This window comes from Ranitomeya variabilis, chromosome 1 (assembly GCF_051348905.1).
Source record: "Ranitomeya variabilis isolate aRanVar5 chromosome 1, aRanVar5.hap1, whole genome shotgun sequence".
NCBI classification, from domain to species: domain Eukaryota; kingdom Metazoa; phylum Chordata; class Amphibia; order Anura; family Dendrobatidae; genus Ranitomeya; species Ranitomeya variabilis.
In genome coordinates, this window is record NC_135232.1 from 100,760,536 (window position 1) to 100,779,158 (window position 18,623).

The window sequence follows — 18,623 nt, forward strand, 5'->3', positions numbered from 1 at the left end:
AGTTGTTACAATTTCCAAATGAAATGCAAAATTTACTTTAATCTGAAAACAACACCTTGGACCACTGAGCAACAGTCCAGTCTTTTTCCTCCTTGGCCCAGGTAAGACGCTTCTGGCATTATCTATTGGTCATGACTGGCTTGACACAAGGAATGCGACACTTGTAGCTCATGTCTTGGATACCTCTGTGTGTGGTGGCTCTTGAAGCAATGACTCCAGCAGCAGTCCACTCCTTGTGAATCTCCCCCAAATTTTTGAATGGCCTTTTCTTAACAATCATTTCAAGGCTGCAGTTATCCCGGTTGCTTGTACACCTTTTTCTACCACACTTTTTTTCTTCCACTCAACTTTCCATTAATATGCTTGGATACAGCACTCTGTGAACAGCCAGCTTCTTTAGCAATGACCTTTTGTGGCTTACTCTCCTTAAGGAGTGTGTCAATGACTGCCTTCTGGACCTCTGTCAAGTCAGCAGTCTGTAGGAGAAGGAGGTCTTGGGAGGACCAAAGATTACGTGAGGGAAGATATCTGGACATAAGATCAGAGATATATGGAGGAGACAGGTTATGGATGGCTTTGTAGGTCAGTATTAGTAATTTGAACTGGATACGCTGAGGGAATGGGAGCTGGTGAAGAGATTTGCAGAGGGAGGAAGTGGAGGAGTAGCGAGGAGAGAGATGAATTGGTCTGGCAGCAGAGTTATGGATGGACTGGAGAGGTGCAAGAGTGTTAGCAGGGAGGCCACAGAAATGGATGTTGCAGTAGTCGAGGCGGGAGATGAATAATGCATGCACAAGCATTTTAGTAGATTGAGGGTTGAGGATAGGACGGATTCTGGAAATATTTTTGAGCTGGAGGTGGAAGGAGCTTAGATGTGCGGTTTGAAGGACAGGGCAGAGTCAAGGGTTACTCCAAGGCAGCAGACTTCCGGTACAGGGGAAAGCGTGATGTAATTTATTGTGATAGATCAGGTAAGGAAGATCTGTGAAATGGATGAAAGATGATGACAGCTTGAAGTTTTTTGTGGTAATTGTGGATGAGGTTCTTTATTTTCTTAGATGCTAAAGCTGCCCACTCTTCTTGGCAAAAAGCCTACAGTTCCTGTAAATTCCTAGGCTGTCTAGCATGAACTGCGCGCTTGAGATCTCCCCAGAGTGGCTCAAAGATATTGAGGTCAGGAAACTGAGATGGCCAATCCAGAGACTTCACTTTGTTCTGCTGTAGCCAATGACAGGTCGACTTGACTTTGTGTTTTGGATCATTGTCATGTTGGAGCGTCCAAGTACATCCCATGCGCAGCTTCCAGGCTGATGAGTGCAAATTTGCCTCCAGTATTTGCTGATAATGTGCTGCATTCATCCTCCCTTTAACTTTGACCAAGTTTCCTGTGCCTTGTAGTTCATACATCACCAAAACATCAGCGATCCACCTCCGTGCTTTACAGTAGGAATGGTGTTCCTTTCATCATAGGCCTTGTTGACGTTTATGGTTGTGGCCAAAAAGTTCAATTTTGGTCTCATCACTCCAAATTACCTTGTTCCAGAAGTTTTGCGGCTTGTGCTGTTTTACATATTGTAGGTGATATACTTTGTGGCATTTGCACAGTCATGGCTTTGTTCTGGCGACTCGACCATGCAACCCGTTTTTCTTCAAGTGCCTCTTTATTTTGCATCTTGAAACAGCCACACCTCTAGTTTTCAGAGAGTCCAGTATTTCAGCTGATATTATTTGTGGGTTTTTCTTTGCATCCCGAACAATTTTCCTGGCAGTTGTGGACGACATTTTCGTCTGGATCCCAGACACTCACTCAGCTTTTATGCACACACTGATTACAAGCAAACAGGTCAAAGGTGAGGCTGTTCCCTTTAGAAGCCATTCAAACCCATTTGTGTTAAATTCTGTGCATGTTATCAGGCCAAAATCACCAGGGTATGTAAACTTTTGATCAGGGTCATTTGGATGTTTTTGGTTGTCATTATGATTAAGAGAAAACAGAGTACCGTATTTTCCGGCGTATAAGACGACTGGGCGTATAAGACGACCCCCCAACTTTACCAGTTAAAAAATAAAATCTTCTTAAAAGTCGGGGGTCTTCTTATACACCGTATGTCGTCTTATAGGGCCGGTGAATATGTGCCCTTTTGGGGGGGGGGGGGGGGAGTGATCCTGATGACGACGAGGGGGCGTCTCACAGGAAAGTGAGTATCCCCCATTACCTTATCATAGCGCTGCAGCGTGGGGTCTCTGTGCTGGGAGCGGCGGCTGCTGTGCTGGGAGCGGCGGCTGCTGTGCTGTGGTGCGGCGGCTCCTCTTCTGCAGTGTGGGGCCTCTGGTGCTGTGGGGCGGCGGCGTATCTTTATGCAGTCGGGGCTCCTCCGGCATCTCATTAAAGCCTGGAGGCCTCGCCGGCAACTCCATCGGTACAATGCGGTGGCCTCCGGGAAAATGGCCGCTGCTCAGATTCAGATCTCGTCCCGAGATCTCGGGAGACGAGATCTGAATCTGAGCAGCGGCCATTTTCCCGGAGGCAGCTCAATAGGTGCGATCCGGTGGCCTCCGGGAAAATGGCCGCTGGGGGCTGCGCATGCTCAGATTCAGATCTCGTCCCGAAATCTCGGGACACGAGATCTGAATCTAAGCAGCGGCCATTTTCCCGGAGGCCACCGCATTACACCGATGGAGTTGCCGGCGGGGCTTCCAGGCTTTGAGATGCCGGAGGAGCCCCGACTGCATGAAGATACGCCGCCGCCACCGCCCCACAGCACCAGAGGCCCCACACTGCAGAAGAGGAGCCGCCGCACCACAGCACAGCAGCCGCCGCTCCCAGCACAGAGACCCCACGCTGCAGCGCTATGATAAGGTAATGGGGGATACTCACTTTCCTGTGAGACGTCCCCTCGTCGTCATCAGGACCACTCCCCCCCCCCACCCACCATATACACCCGGCGTACAAGGCGATTCCCGGCGTACAAGACGACCCCCGACTTTTAAGAAGATTTTCAGGGGTTAAAAAGTCGTCTTGTACGCCGGAAAATACGGTAGTTTGACAATAAATGGCTTCACCCAACCACTAACCATGAGTGGAGAAAACGTTTTAGTGTTATCATTCACATTCTCTGAAAAAAGGCCAAGAAAGCAAAAATTCTGCGGGGGTATGTAAACTTTTGAGCACAACTGTAAATCACTCTGTTTGTAATAGCTCTATATCAGGGGGGGGCAATTACTTTTCCCGAGGGGCCACGTGAGAGACCGTGACTGTTGTGGAGGGCTGAACCAATAGGCTGAAATTAATTAAGCTCAATATGAATATCAACATATAATTATTAATATGATAATTATAATTAATGTTAATTATCACTCAATATTGAGCGGAATTAAGTAGGCCAACATTACCGTATATTGAACCTGAATAAAACCTCTTCTATAGCCTCTTCATTAACTTCATTAACCCTTCACGTGCTTTTCAGGAATTAATGAAAAGTGACTTGACAGGCATGAAAACGTCTATTTTTACCACCAAAATGATTATAACTTCTGAACAGGTTGCTATAGCTGGAAGACTCTAAGGCCACTATTTGGCCGTGAACTGCCATGACAAACATCAGGACAACACAATCAATATCTTGGGGTGCCGATGGGGTTAAAGTGGAAGTCCCCACACTCTGTTAACCATCTAGATGCCGTAGTCACTATTGTCAGCAGCATTTAATCAGTTAAACGACCATAGTCAGTATCAACACTGATCGTGGCTGATGCAGCAAGTTGTCAGCTATAGTGGACAGCCGACAGCTGCTGGATTGTCACCTCTATGGGGCTGCTATTCTCTTCTATCGCAGGTCAGTAAAAAAAAAGTATTGGTGGTCACTAAGGGGTTAAAAGGAAAGGGACAGGGTGGCTCTTGAGCTATGTGCATTTTACAGTTCCAGCAGTGGATGGCATTTATAGAAATGTCATACCTGCTGTGCTTTTTTTTTTTTTTTTTTTACACTGCCCGATCTGACCTATGGTGCGTTTTTTAAATCCGCTATATGTCAGTTTTTTTTCTGCAGGTACACTGAGTTTTATGTGCAAATTCTCTCCAAAGAATAACAGTAGAAACGGAAAATCGGTAGATAAAAACGCATTTTACTGTGATTCCACTACAGAAACACATGTAATCCACACATGACTGTATCACTAACGTTTTGTCAAAGCCAAATACCAGGAAGTGTAAAAAACAAAGCAGCTTTATTTATAATGTGAAAAACCGCAGAGTCAAAAACACAATAAAAACACAGTGAAAAAAACGCAAGTCACCAGCTTCTCCACCATTACTGAAGATAAACTTAAGCATCTCCCACTCTCAAACCACCTCATGTCGCCCTGTTGGTGTCCCCCAAAGTTCAGTTCTAGGACCCCTGCTCTTCTCCATCTACACCTTTGGCCTGGGATAGCTCATAGAGTCCCAAAGCTTTCAGTATCGTCTACACTGTGTTCCAAGTTATTATGCAAATTGGATTTAAGTGTCAAAATGATTTAATTGTTTTGATTTTCAAATAAACTCGTGGATGGTATTGTGTCTCAGGGCTCAATGGATCACTGAAATCAATCTTAAACACATGTGATAATTAGTTTTCCAGGTGATTCTAGTTAAAGGAAAACTACTTAAAAATGATGTTCCACATTATTAAGCAGGCCAGTTTTCAAGTAACATGGGTAAGAAAAAGGATCTCTCTGCTGCTGAAAAGCATCAAATAGTGCAATGCCTTGGTCAAGGGATGAAAACATTAGATATTTCTTGAAAATTTAAACGTGATCATCGTACTGTTAAGAGATTTGTGGCTGAATTTGAGCACAGTCGTGTTCGTGCTGATAAAGGCATAATGAGGAAGGTTTCTGCCAGGCAAGTTCATCGGATAAAGAGAGCAGCTGCTAAAAAGCCATTACAAAGCAGCAAACAGATATTTGAAGCCGCTGATGCCTCTGGAGTCCCTCAAACCTCAAGGTGTAGGATCCTTCAAAGGCTTGCTGTGGTTCATAAACCTACTATTCGGCCACCCCTAAACAGTGTTCACAAGCAGAAATGGTTGCAGTGGGCCCACACATACATGAAGACTAATTTTCAAACAGTCTTGTTTACTGATGAGTGTTGTTTACCCTGGATGGTCCAGATGGATGGAGTAGTGGATGGTTGGTGGATGGCCACCATGTCCCAACAAGGCTGCAACATCAGCAGGGAGGTGGAGGAGTCATGTTTTGGGCCGAAATCATGGGGAAACAGCTGGTAGGGCCATTTAAGGTTCCCGAAGGTGTGAAAATGACCTCTGCAAAGTATATACAGTTTCTGACAACTTTCTTCCATGGTATAAAAAGCAGAAACGTGCCTTCAGGAGAAAAATCATCTTCATGCTGACAATGCACCATCTCATGCTGCAAAAAATCCCTCTGAGTCATTGGCTGCTATGGGCATAAAAGGAGATAAACTCATGGTGTGGCCACCATCTTCCCCTGACCTCAACCCTATAGAGAACCTTTGGAGGATCATCAAGCCAAAGATCTATGAGGGTGGGAGGCAGTTCACATCAAAACAGGAGCTCTGGGAGGCAAAGAAATACAAGCAGAAACTCTCCAAAAACTCACAAGTTCAATGGATGCAAGAATTGTGAAGGTGATATCAAAGAAGGGCTCCTATGTTAACATGTAACTTGGCCCGTTAGGATGTTTTGGAGTTAAATAGCTTTTTGTTCAGTGAATGTGACCTCCTAATGCTGCAAATTCCACAAATGAGCATTTTCAGTTCTTTAAAACATATCAAATGTTTAGAAATTCTACTGTGCCTAATAATTTGGAACAGTGCATTTTGAGGTTTTATTCATTTTGGAGATTATGCTGTTATTATTGGGAGGTTTCGTCAATAAAATTCGATGTATACTCTAACGGGTGATGACTTTTATTAGACTGACTGTCATTTGGACTGACCAATTAGGAAAATCCGAGAAAAATATAATTTGCATAATAATTTGGAACATAGTGTATATGCTGATGACACACAGATCTATCACTTCCTTACTAATCAAAATCCCACAATGTCTGTCTGCAACTTCATCCTTCTCTGCTCAGTTAATAAAACTTAGCATGGACAAAACCAAATTCATCATCTTTCCCCCCCCCCCCAACAGACCAATCCATCAGTCATTCTCCCCAAGCTTGGTGCCTCGGGGTAACTCTGGACTCTGCTCTCTCCTTGAAACCACATATGCAAGCCCTTTTCATATCCTACTGATTCCAACTCAAAAATATTTCCCAGATCTGTACATTCCTTAACCAAGAATCTGCCAAAAAAACCTAGTCCATGCCCTCATGGTCTCCCTGTCATAACTGGATGGGCTGGTTCTGGCTCCGGCTAGATGGTCTCTGTTTTTCTCCCGGTTCCAGTTTTCGATTACTTTTCGTCCTGGATCAAAAAAAGGCTGATGCCTTGTCCCGGAGCCTGGATCTGGTTTCTCCTCCCGAACCTCCGTCCTCCATTCTTTATCCTGGGGTGGTGGTGGCTGATGTGTTGTCTGGTTTGGAATGGAAGATTTGGGAGACCCAATCTCATGCCCCCAACCCCCCCTCCAAACGGGTTGAAAAGCTGTTTGTCGCAATTCAATTTTGTCTCAGGGTTCTTCAGGAGTTTCATGACTCGGCATTGGGTGGACATCCTGGGATCTCGGCTACTCGTGGGGCCATCGCAATGGTTTTCTGGTGGTCCTCGCTTTCGTCTGATGTGAAGAAGTTTGTGTCTGCATGTGAAGTTTGTGCCCGCGCTAAGAGCTCTCATAATCGGCCGGCCGAGGAATTGGTGCCTTTGCCAGTTCCTGATAGACCCTGGACACATTTGTCCATGGATTTTATCTCCAATCTTCCCTCTTCTAAGGGTAATATTGTCATATGGGTAGTGGTGGACAGGTTTTCTAAACAAGCACATTTTATAGATACCAATAGAGAACCATGAAGACACTGGATCCAAAGTATAACAAGTAAAAACCATAAGTTTTATTACAAAAGATTAAAAACAATACATACCATATATCTAACAGTATAATATAACAATGAGTCAGTACAAGGTCATAACAGAAGCTCCAGACTGATACGGCCCCCTTTATCCTGCCTCATATGTACTAATATGCTCATAGGTCCTTGTTTTACCAAAGAGAGCTGGCTGACTTACAGGATGTATTTCAAGCTATACCCTACCACATATAAAGGTGGGCGCTATAATCAATTGCCGTTTAAACATGAACATCGGCTAACAGTCATAATTACCTGTAGTCATCTTGAACCAGGGAGAGAGGGGTCGGACAGACAGAGCGCACCTTGACGCGCGTTTCACTGCAAACATTTTATACCCTTTGTGGCTTAACCGTCTGCAGAAACCCTATCTAGGTTGTTTGTACAACATGTGGATTGTTTGCATGGTGTGCCCTTGAGTGTGGTGTCTGATCGTGGAGTGCAGTTTGTGTCCAGGTTTTGAAGGGCGTTTTTCAAAAAATTGGGTATTGCGTTGTCTTTTTCGTCCGTATACCATCCAGAGACCAACGGTCAGATGGAACGGACCAACCAGTCGTTGGAGCAAATTTTGCGTTGTCTTTCCCCTTCCAGACAGGAGGATTGGTGTGATGCCTTGTCGTTAGCGGAGATCGCTTTTAATATCTCTGTGAATCATTCCACAGGCATCTCCCCTTTCTTCTGCAATTATGGGGAGTTCTCTCGTTTGAACTCCGGGTGCCCTGGGGCTGATATTGCTGTACAGCGGTTGAGGAATTTATGGTGAGAGGTCCAAAGGAACATTGAGGAGGCTCAGAGGAAGTTTAAGGTTTTTGCAGACAGGAGACGGGCTACGGGACCTTCTCTCTGGGTTGGTTATAAAATGTGGTTGTCAACATGGAACATTAAGCTTAGGGTTCCTTTGGAGAAATTGGGACCTAAGTTTATTGGCCCTATGAAATCATGGAAGTGGTTAACCCTGTGGCTTTTCGTTTGCGCCTCCCATCATCCTTTAACATCTCTAATGTGTTCCATAGGTCCCTGCTGAAACCATTGGGGTCTGTGGATGATGGGTCATTGCTTCCCACACCACCCGTGTTGGTCGATGGTCAGGAGGAGTACAAGGTGGAGCGCATCGTGGATTCTCGGATGGTCCGTCATACTCTCCAGTATCTGGTGCACTGGAAAGGGTATGGTCCTGAGGATCGTTCTTGGGTTCCTGCCAGATCGGTTCATGCCGACCGTCTGGTTCAGTCTTTTCATGCTCAGTTTCCTGAGAAACCTGGGGGTCCAGTGGCCCCCCAATGAGAGGGGGTACTGTCATGACTCTGGATGGGCTGGTTCTGGCTCCGTCCTGGTCAGGTCTGGGTTAAATTATTTTGCCTCTCTTTGGTTTTGGGGCGGCAATTTAATGCTGGTAGTTCCTAGGTTCTAAGTTGGTTATTCTTCCGTCTACCCGGTTTGAGATAGCTGACCCAGGTTATTCGTCTGTAATCGTTGTGCCTCGCTGTGTATGACCCAGTTTGCCCCCTGACTACTGCCCCTCTTTTCTGCTTGGTACGTCTGTCTGTCCTGGCTTTCTGACCCATTGGCTTGTCTCAGACTAATTTGCTGTTTTGCCCCTTGGTACCTCGCTCCTGTCTGGCTCCCGACCCTCGGCTTGGCCTTTGACTACGCCTCTGTTTTAGTACTCTGTGTCCTGTGTTTGTTGTAGACCCTCTGTTCTCGCACGGTAGCTCCACCCCATCTTCCCTGCAGTGATCACGTGACCTGCCTAGCTCAGGTCCTGTGTGCACTGCGTGCCTCATTCCTCCCTACGCTCCCGCTAGCACCCCCTTAGGCTGCCTCTCTACAACACCTGGAGCGCCATTACAATCCCGCCTCCTGCTCTGTGGACTCCCTTCTAACACTCTCGTAACCCTCCGATCTATCCTAAACTCTGCAGCCCGACTAATCCGCCTGTCTCCTCACTTTGCCCCTGCTTCTCCTCTCCACCAATCCCTTCACTGACTGCCATTGCCCAAAGACTCCAGTTCAAAACCCTAACCATGGCATACAAAGCCATCCACAGCCTGTGTCCTCCATCCTCCGATCCTCACAAGATCTCCTTCTCTATTCCCCTCTTCCCACAATCGCATATGATTTCTCCCGTGCATTCGCCCCTCCTCTGGAATTCTCTACTCCAACATATCAGACTCTCAACTACCGTGGAAATGTTCACAAGGAATCTGAAGACCTACCTCTTCCAATAAGCCTACAACATACTGTAACCCTTGTTCCACCGCACTGCTGCACGACCAGCTCTGCCCTCACCTACTGTATCCTCACCCATCCCTTGTAGACTGTGAGCCCTCGCGGGCAGGGTCCTCTCTCCTCCTGTATCAGCCAGTCACTTGTTTTGGTCATGTTTATTGTACTTGTTTTTGTTATGCGTACCCCTACTCACATGTAAACAGCATGGAATAAATGGCGCTATAACAATAAATAACAATATCTAAAAGCAGCAGAAATGCTGCAGTAAATCTGCAAAGTCAAAAGCTCCATGAGAACTGAAGTCTTCTACTTTAGGTTTTGAAAACGTCTGGTGGGAAAAAAGAAAGTGCATGTTTCTATGTAGCGTCTCCTAATGGAAAATGCTCCAAACTAGGCCCTGTCCAATTAGCCTAAAAAGAGGTTTAAAAAAAACAGTGCAAAAATGCTTGAAAAATTGTTCAAAAGCGCTTCAGAAAATTAAGAACTTTTCCCCAAAAATTGGATTTATGGACTTTTTTTGAATTCCATAAAGCAATAAATTGTGTACAAAGACGCCCAGACATTTTGTAGATTTTTATTTGCCTTCCCATTGATTTCTATTGTAAAGTATGTAGCGACTTCACAGCAGTCAACCTCTGAAAAACGCTCCGCTCTCTTCTTTTAACCGACTGGCAGTATGAAAACCTGAAGCATTAAAAAGCCTGAACACGTCTTTAGGGATGGACCCCAAACCGCATGAAAAATAGGTCACATGAACGAACCCTACAGGCACCTGCGGCTGCAGATCAGTAGCGTTACGGTGACACAAAACTCGTAGTTTATATTTCAAGTGGTTAGAAAAAAATTGTAAGAAATAAAAATGTAGCTTGGGTCACGTAATTTCTGATACCTGCAAGGCCTCGTTCACACGGTCAGTAAATGGTCAGTATTTGACCTCAGTCTTTATAAGCCAAAACCAGGAGTGGGTGATAAATACAGAAGTGGTGACATGTTTCTATTATACTGTTCCTCCGATTGTGCCTATCCTGGTTTTGGCTTACAAATACTGAGGTAAAATACTGACCAAATACTGCTAGTGTGAATGTGACCTTAGCAGTCATCCAAGAGACGCTGCCATTGACGCTTTCTCCTGACAGCCCAGCAGTATCACTTATCTGACCGGAGGACACCAGAGGATCGGCCACATACAGTAACGCGGCAATGCTCCTCTGGAGATTAGTTACCTCTGTGTGATAATGGGATTTATGAAATCTTTACTGCTATTATTACTATTATTATTATTTATTTATATAGCACCATTAATTCCATGGTGCTGTACATGAAAAGGGGTTACATCAAAATACAGATATCACTTACAGTAAACAAAACTAACAGTGACAGACTGGTACAGAGGGGCGAGGACCCTGCCCTTGCGCGCTTACATTCTACAGGATACTGCTACTGTAAACCACTGATAATGTTCTGATTAGGAAACCTAGCAGGAAAGTCCCCCGTGTAGCTGCACGCCCGCACACTACACGCTGCGCCTGGTAAAGAGAGAAGGAATCACTGTGTAGAGTCACCGCCCCTTGTTCTAGAACGCAGACGTTTGTAACCATAGAAACCGCCTCAGCACCACACACGGGCACGCACATGGCCCAGTAACCGGACGTGGGATCTACTGGCAGTTACGAGAGTCGCTTACGTCACCGCTAGAGGCAGCGCTTACAGATCAGGAGTCTTCGTTTGTACAGCGGCGTCCTCTGTGTTCTCTATGCAGAGTATCACACAGGTATCACCACAAAGATGGCGCCGTCCGTGCAACCTCTAGTGTTTGGCTGTGTGGCACCTCAGGGCGGCGCTGCAGCCGCGGCCGGAAGTAGAGTGTGGGCGGGGCTAATGTTAAATGCCGGTGTTGTTAGGAAGGTGGAGGTGACCCAGGGATAATGGAGGCTCCCGGGGCTGGAGGCATAGAGGTCCGCTCCCGGGCTAAGCAGTACGAGAAGCTGGAGTTCTTAGGGGAGGGACAGGTGAGTAATGGCACCCCGGACCCTGCTTTTCTGGTATCTGTAGTTCTCCACCTGTGCTGATAGAATGGTCAGGTAATGGTAACATCTTTATGGAGCTGGTTGTCATAGTTCATAGTTACAGTCTTGGAAGGTGATTTTTTTTTTTTTTTTTTTACACTTTTCTTTCCGTATTTCACAATCCATGACCTATTCTTTCCTTGTCCGCAGCCGTATGAGGCTTGTGCTATGGGAGACGACACGTAAGTCTGACTGCCGGTATAACATTCCAAGTGAGGTGGAAAAAAGAGCACATCCGCCATTGTCTGTGGGATGTTGTTTCTACAGCGTCCCTGTGCTGTGATCGCCCGTCCCTGTGCTGCCATCGCCGCCCGTCCCTGTGCTGCCATCGCCGCCCGTCCCTGTGCTGCCATCGCCGCCCGTCCCTGTGCTGCCATCGCCGCCCGTCCCTGTGCTGCCATCGCCGCCCGTCCCTGTGCTGCCATCGCCGCCCGTCCCTGTGCTGCCATCGCCGCCCGTCCCTGTGCTGCCATCGCCGCCCGTCCCTGTGCTGCCATCGCCGCCCGTCGCTGTGCTGCCATCGCCGCCCGTCCCTGTGCTGCCATCGCCGTCCGTCCCCGGGCTTGTTTTTCCCGTGATGAGCTGCAGGTTATTGGTCCCATATTCAGTGTTTAGATCATTGTTTTGGGTGGAGCAGTAACCAGAGAACAGTTTATTTTACTCCTTTATACAGCGCCATTAATTCCACAGCACACTACACACATTATCATCGCTGTCCCCATTGGCCTCACAATCTAGATTCCTTATCAGTATGTCTGTGGAATGTGGGAGGAAACCGGAGAACCTGGAGGAAACCCACACAAACACGGGGAGAACATACAAACTCCTTGCAGATGTTGTCCTTGGTGGGATTTGAACCCAGGACTCCAGCGCTACAAAACAACAGTTAACCACTGAGCCACCGTGCTACCCCTAAGTGCTAATGTATGTATTTAAAAAAAAAAGCGTTTTCTAGTCCTCTGGGACTATAACCTGATCGCTTGTTCTATATACTGCAATGCTACATTATTGCTGTGAATAGCAACAGTGATAATCTGCTATGTAGGCACACTAAGATTGTGGCACTGAGGTTTTACAGCAGACCCCGGCTGCCATGGCAACACAGCAGTACGTATTAATCGCACTGGGGCTGGTGAGCGCGATCGGTCTTACACGCCATTTTAATGTCGCTTTCAGAGATTTGCAGTTGTTATAGTGCAGCGATTGGAGCGAGCTCCAGTCGCTGCTGTTAGAGGCAGGTGCTGGCTGTATAGCACAGCTGGTTTTTGCCTTTTGAGAAGTGGTCTCAGCTTGTGAAGCCGCCCCATAGCAGATATACAAGTCATGGAGCAAGAAGGGGTTGTCCATTACTGAACCTCACTTCAGGACCCCATAGAAATGATACAATCTGGGCTCCTGCAGCGGCGCTGTCATTCTTGATGGGTCATGTGACATTGTTGTCTTATGTGGTCACTGATCGGCTGCAGCATTTACTAATTTGTCTTACTCTGATTCTTTCCCAGCTGCTGCGGCGTCCGTCATATCTGTATGTGGCGTGTAACATGTGTTCCCCAGATTAAGAGTATTTTCTTTGCTTCTTTCTAGTTTGCCACAGTCTACAAAGCGAGGGATAAGAACACGGATAAAATAGTGGCCATTAAGAAGGTGCGTTAAACTCTGACAGTTTTACACTTTTCTACCCATATTTTTTTTTTTTTTTTCTTTTTTTTAAATTGATCCATTGTTTTTAAAATCCGAATTTGGATGTAGTGTTGCTCTGCCTTTCAGATGGCTTGGTTAAAGTGACTGATTCTCTGCAGCTGCTTTGGTCTTTGTTTACTGGCTGCAGCGGTTACGTCACGACTATAGCGCACATCACCGCTGCAGCCAATCACTGAGGTCAGTGGCTGCTGATGTACAAGTCGCTGAGCTCGGTGATTGGCTGCATTGGTGATGAGCGCTGTAGTTCTGATGTCGCCCTAACTGTGCAAGCTGATGATAAACCCTATTCCTGGAAAACCCCTTCAATTACAAATGTCCTATCATTTTGGAACTACAGCTACTATTTAAGCGGGCTGTCTAAATAGCCTGGCAATCGACCGACTAACGAGCAATGTTTTGGGGAGGGTGTTTTGTTGTTTTTTTTAAGCCAGGAAAAAAAATCATCACTCTCGGCAGCACACCTTCCAGGATGTGCTGCATAGAACAATGATATTCTATGTGCACTGAACAATCGTTCTGCGCACATGGGTGTGCAGTTGGCCTGTATAAACAAGATATTAAGGAGAACCTGTCAGCAGGATTTTGCTTAGTAAAGTACACAAACGGCCATGTTAAGGTTTTTTGTTGTTTTTTTGTGTAATGAGTGATTGCATGAAGCTATGATTACAATAAAACTTAAAAAAAATAAAAGGAAGAAATATTAGCACTGCTAACGCTCCCTGCAGGAATGCATTCAGACAAACAATTGCGGATTGCCAGATATACCATATTTTTTGGAATATAAGATGCACCTACGTTTTAGAGAAGGGAAATGGGGGGGGGGGGGGGATGTAAAAGCAAAGAATGTGGTAAAATATTTAATAAAATCCCTGCTGACTCTGTTATGGGGGAGATCTTCTGTTGGAGGGCCACACGTTGGACAGCAGTTTTGCACAACCCTCTGTGGCTCTGCAGCTGTTGCCAAACTACCGCTCCCATCATCCCAACCTGTCCAACCAAGATTGGAGTTGTAGTTTGCAACAGCTGCAGAACCACATTGAAAGGTTTCTCTGCAGTGGAATATAAAAAAAGGAGGCGCATACAAATCGTGATGACAGAACCTATCAATCTCCTTTTTAAAAAAAAAAAAAATAAATTTCACGCTAGCAGCGCCTTTAACGTGGGGAGCACTTGCGCACGTTCATGTCCTGGTGTTCTCCAGCAAAATGAGGGCGGCGCATGCTCAGATTAACTAACGCCAGTCTCCAGCAAAATGGCGGCTGCGCTTGCGCAGATTGGGGTCTCTACTCCATGACAATCCAAGATCTCGATCTGTACATGTGGCACCCCCGCTCCTTTGACGCCGCCGCCCATTTTCCCCCTCCCACAGCGAGCCGCGTAAGCTTCATTCAGACTATAAGATGCACCCCCATATTCCTCCCAAATTTGGGGGGGGGGCTCTGTCTTATAGTTTGAAAAACACGGTAGTGGTGCTCAGCGATTAAAGCAGTACAAAACTGTGAGCAAAAAAAAAAAGCCTGAAAAGCTAATTGATAGAGGCACTCGCCACTGTACGAGAAAAAGCAGCGTTTATTGTGGTTGTTGCATGAGGAGAGGAGACTTTCAGAGGTAAGTGACAGCAGTTTCGTGTAAACTACACTTCTTCCAGATTTGCTTTTTTCACATACTGGTGGTGAGTGCCGCTCTCAATTAGCTTCTCATGCTTTTTTCCTTACAAGAAATATTCGACCACTCATTACACAAAAAGCATTTCCTCACCACATGTATCATTTTTAATCAGTGTAACCGTGCCAAAATGGCCATGTCTGTACTTTACTTAGCAAAATCCTGTTGACAGGTTCCCTTTTAAAGGAACAAATGCTATTAGGCCTCCTTTACGCGTCCTAGTTATTCCTTTACTGGGGAGATCCATGGTCAGTATCCATGTGACATGCGTGTATCCGTCTGCTGTCCTTGTCGCATCCTTGTGACACGTACTGGCGCCTGGGGAAAGCAGTACAGTTAGTTCTTCCCAGGCGCCGGGTGCTGAAGAGTTCTCTCATCATTGTCGCCTGGTCTCCCTGAGATTAGCGAACTGAGCGTGGGAACAGCTGGCAGTAACATTACTGCTCGTCATTGAAGCTGCGCCCCAAGCCAGTAAAGGCTTAGGCTACGTTCACATTTGCGTTGTTGGGCGCAGCAACGCAACCAACAACGCATGTACACAACGCAGCGTTTTGTGACGCATTCGTTGTCATAAGATCCTACAGATCGGGAATTTCGGCGCAGGGAAAACGCTACAAGTAGCGTCCCCTGCACCCTGTCTTGTGTGTCTATATGACGCATGCGTCGTAAAACGCAGTACAACGCATACCGGCGCATGTCCATGCACCCCCCATGTTAAAGATAGGGGCGCATGACGCATGCGTCGACGACGCTGCGCCCAACAACGCAAATGTGAACGTAGCCTAAGCAAACAGCTGTGAGCTGTTATTAATATCCTTTGTACCTTTTGGAATATTGTCATGTTTCCGACATTATTAACATCAGCCCCCAGCCGGCTTTCCCTCTGCTGGTTATCAAAATTACGCTAGAGCCCATGCCATTTTTTTTTTTCTCTTTAATTTTACACAGTGTATATACATAACTCTCATAATTGTTGCCTGGCGGCCCTGATTGCAGGGAGATCAGGCAACAATGATGAGAGCTGCCTTCAGCACCCGGTGCCTGGGATCAGCGCAAACTGTACCGCTTCTTCCCAGGCTCCAGTACGTCTCACACAGATATTATCCGTGCGCGGCACTCATTTTGTCCGTGCTGCGCAAAAAAAAAAAAAAAAGACATGTCTGTGGGTTTTTCAGACGATCCATGTGGAAATTAGTAGTTTTATATTAATTCTATTGTCTTGTTTGTTTTATTATAATACAGATTAAGCTGGGTCACAGAGCAGAAGCCAATGATGGTGAGTTTTTTTTCTGCTCTCTATAGTGCCAACATAATGGATGGCGTTGTACATTTCGGGGCAGTAGCAGGCATACAAGTGTGGGCCTCATTTAGCTGCGTCATGTGTAACACGTCCGCCCCTGCGATTGTACTGAGCTTCCAGCGCCAGGTGACTCTGGGGTTCAGTACTGCTGCATATGACGGGATGTTACACCCAGAATACAGGCTCGTAGACTTGCGTATAAGTGAATAATGCTTTATAGTTTTTAACTACTATGTTTTACTACTGGAAACTAAAAGGAAATTATCACTTAATTGGGGGACACAGGTAACCATGGGTGTATGTTGCGGTCGCTAGAAGGCTGACACTATGCAAAAAAACGTTAACTCCTCCTCAGCAGCATACACCCACCGACTGGCACAAAGCTCGCTAGTTTTAGCTTAGTGTCAGTAGGAGGCAGACCTGGTTCTGACTCCAGATCCGTCCTTTCTACTTAGGCTAGGGTCACATTGCGTTAGGGCAATCCGTTAAGCGCATAGCGCTAGCGGGTTGCGCTAACGCAATGCTTCCCTAGGGTCCGCGTTCGGCGTCCCCGCTAGCGCAGATCCCCGATCTGCACTAGCGAGGAACGGACCTCGGGCGCGCCGCGGACGCTGCAAGCAGCGTCCGAGGTCCGTCACTCAAATGACGCGACATCGCTAGCGCCCGCCCAATGTGGGCGGGCGCTAGCGACGCGCTCACTATTACAGGCTATGGCGGCGTTAATGGACTACGTTAACACCGCGTTATGCCGCGGTGTAACGTAGTCCGTTAAACGAGGTCACATAACGCAATGTGACCCTAGCCTTAGGTCACCTTGTTGAGTGTTAACGTTTCCCTTTATTTTTGAGATTCTTCTTTTTAGGGTAACAAGGTATAATTTCTCACCCTGTTTTCCCAAAATGTAAGCGACCGAGAGAACAGTGTGGTGCCGTCCACATCCTACTTTCCCTGGTCTTCGAGGGAAGACATTATCCCCTGACACTTCTTCAAGCATGTCTTAGGGTGGTTCGTGGTGGCTGGTCCTTGCCTGTTCCCCAGCCCAGCAGTCTCCTCAAAGCGGGCCAGGGGGAAGACTGTCACTTCTCAGTGACTTTTCCCTCCTTAGGGTCGACACAGTCTTCTGCACCGTGTCGGAACACGATGGTGTGGGAAGGAGGATACCACCCCCTCAACTGGGAGCTTCTGATGTCATCCTCTGGATGGTGTAGGAGGTGGGACCTTGACAGACAGGTACTTTATCTCCCTTTCTACAGTGCCCATTTATGGCGGCAGGGGGCATCATTATAGATCTAGCTCCTCTCCTTCCAGAGCGCATTTTCCGGTGCAACAAATTTTATATTTAAAAATGTCGTCCCCGGCTTTCTGGGCCTCCATTCCTTTCCACATCCCCTCTTGTGTGCCAGCCAGTCAGTGCTCCAGGGCTCTCGTTCGTTTTTCCTCCTATGAGAGCTTCTGTTTTGTCTCGGTGAGCTTGGTCATACCCCACCCTCGTGCGCGCCGGCCCATTAGAAGCGCCAGGACTCTCAAGCCCACTTCCCTCCTACAGGAGCATTTATCTCTCAGCGCAGGCTTTCAGTGCGCCTTCCCTGGGCCCAGCCTTCTTCCTTTTTTGCTTCTTCAGCTCCCCATGGTGCTACATCACCGACTGTGGCTCCACAGCATTGTCTTTTCTTTGTACGACCTGCCTCTTTCCACATGCAGTTCCCTGCATCCAGGACTAGGTAAGCTCTGTCCAGGCTATATATATATATATATAAAAAAATAATAATAATAATAATAATATATTCTTTTTTTGTTGTTGTCGTCTTTCTTCTTAGGCTTAGCTTTCGTCAGCAGACCCTTCAACCCCAGGCCTTCACATATACCCAGACCTAGGGTGCTTTGCTCAGTCACTCCCCCACTATTATCCACTACTCTTGTGTCTTCTGTAAAAAAAAAAAAGTCATACCGATCAGACCTCGGGTTTCTGCCCAGATTGCTGTCCTTCCACCATACAAGCCTAACAGGAGCTGCCTGTGACGAAAGCGCAAAACCCTGCCCTGGAGTGGGCTGTAACTGTTTCTCAACCAATCTAACCAAGGTATCCAAGTCCCTGGTACAGGTCCTTGAATGTGTACGTAACCTGTCAGCCACCACCAGTGCTCTGATTGCTCTTTAGGACGAATTGCAGGCACCCACCCATTTCTCTCAGCATAGCAGATCAAGGAAAAGGTCTAAGAAACAGGCACACTCCAGTTTCTCGTCTGTTTCCACTTCTCCCTCCATAACCTCCAGGATGCCCTTGGTTTCCCATCTGGGAAAAGCACTTCGCAGGTAGAAAGCAGTTGGATATCTTATATCGCTTTGCTCTTGATCTTCTCAGAAAATGGGCATACTCCCTGGTCTTGGCCCCTCCTGTCTCATGCCTCTCTGCTAAAACTGTTCTCTCTCCCTGATGGCTCCTTTCTCAAGGAATCCACTGATAGACAGATCAAGGCCCTAACCAAGTCTGCCTTTGAGGCTGCTGGCGCCTCTTTCTCCCACCTTTGCCTCAACTTAGGTAGCCAAGTAGCTTTCCGCCTGGGCAAAACTTCTTCATAAGGGCATCTTATCAATGGTCTCACCGGACGACCTGGCTGATCTTGTGGACC

The 18,623-nt window shown here is 46.8% G+C and overlaps 1 protein-coding gene across 3 annotated transcripts in view; it reads left to right on the forward strand.

Moving 5' to 3' along the window:
• The first annotated feature begins 10,982 nt into the window (after window positions 1-10,982).
• Window positions 10,983-18,623, forward strand: part of CDK7 (cyclin dependent kinase 7) — a 32,079-nt gene continuing 24,438 nt past the window's right edge. The window contains exons 1-3 of one of the 3 annotated variants that reach the window (XM_077286689.1): window positions 10,983-11,032; window positions 12,912-12,971; window positions 15,936-15,969. In XM_077286689.1, coding sequence (XP_077142804.1) covers window positions 11,015-11,032; window positions 12,912-12,971; window positions 15,936-15,969 — 112 coding nt within the window. In that variant the 5' untranslated portion in view covers window positions 10,983-11,014. Of the gene's footprint in view, window positions 11,033-11,074; window positions 11,271-12,911; window positions 12,972-15,935; window positions 15,970-18,623 lie in introns of those variants that run through there. The other 2 variants (XM_077286674.1, XR_013221440.1) reach the window with 2 other exon arrangements.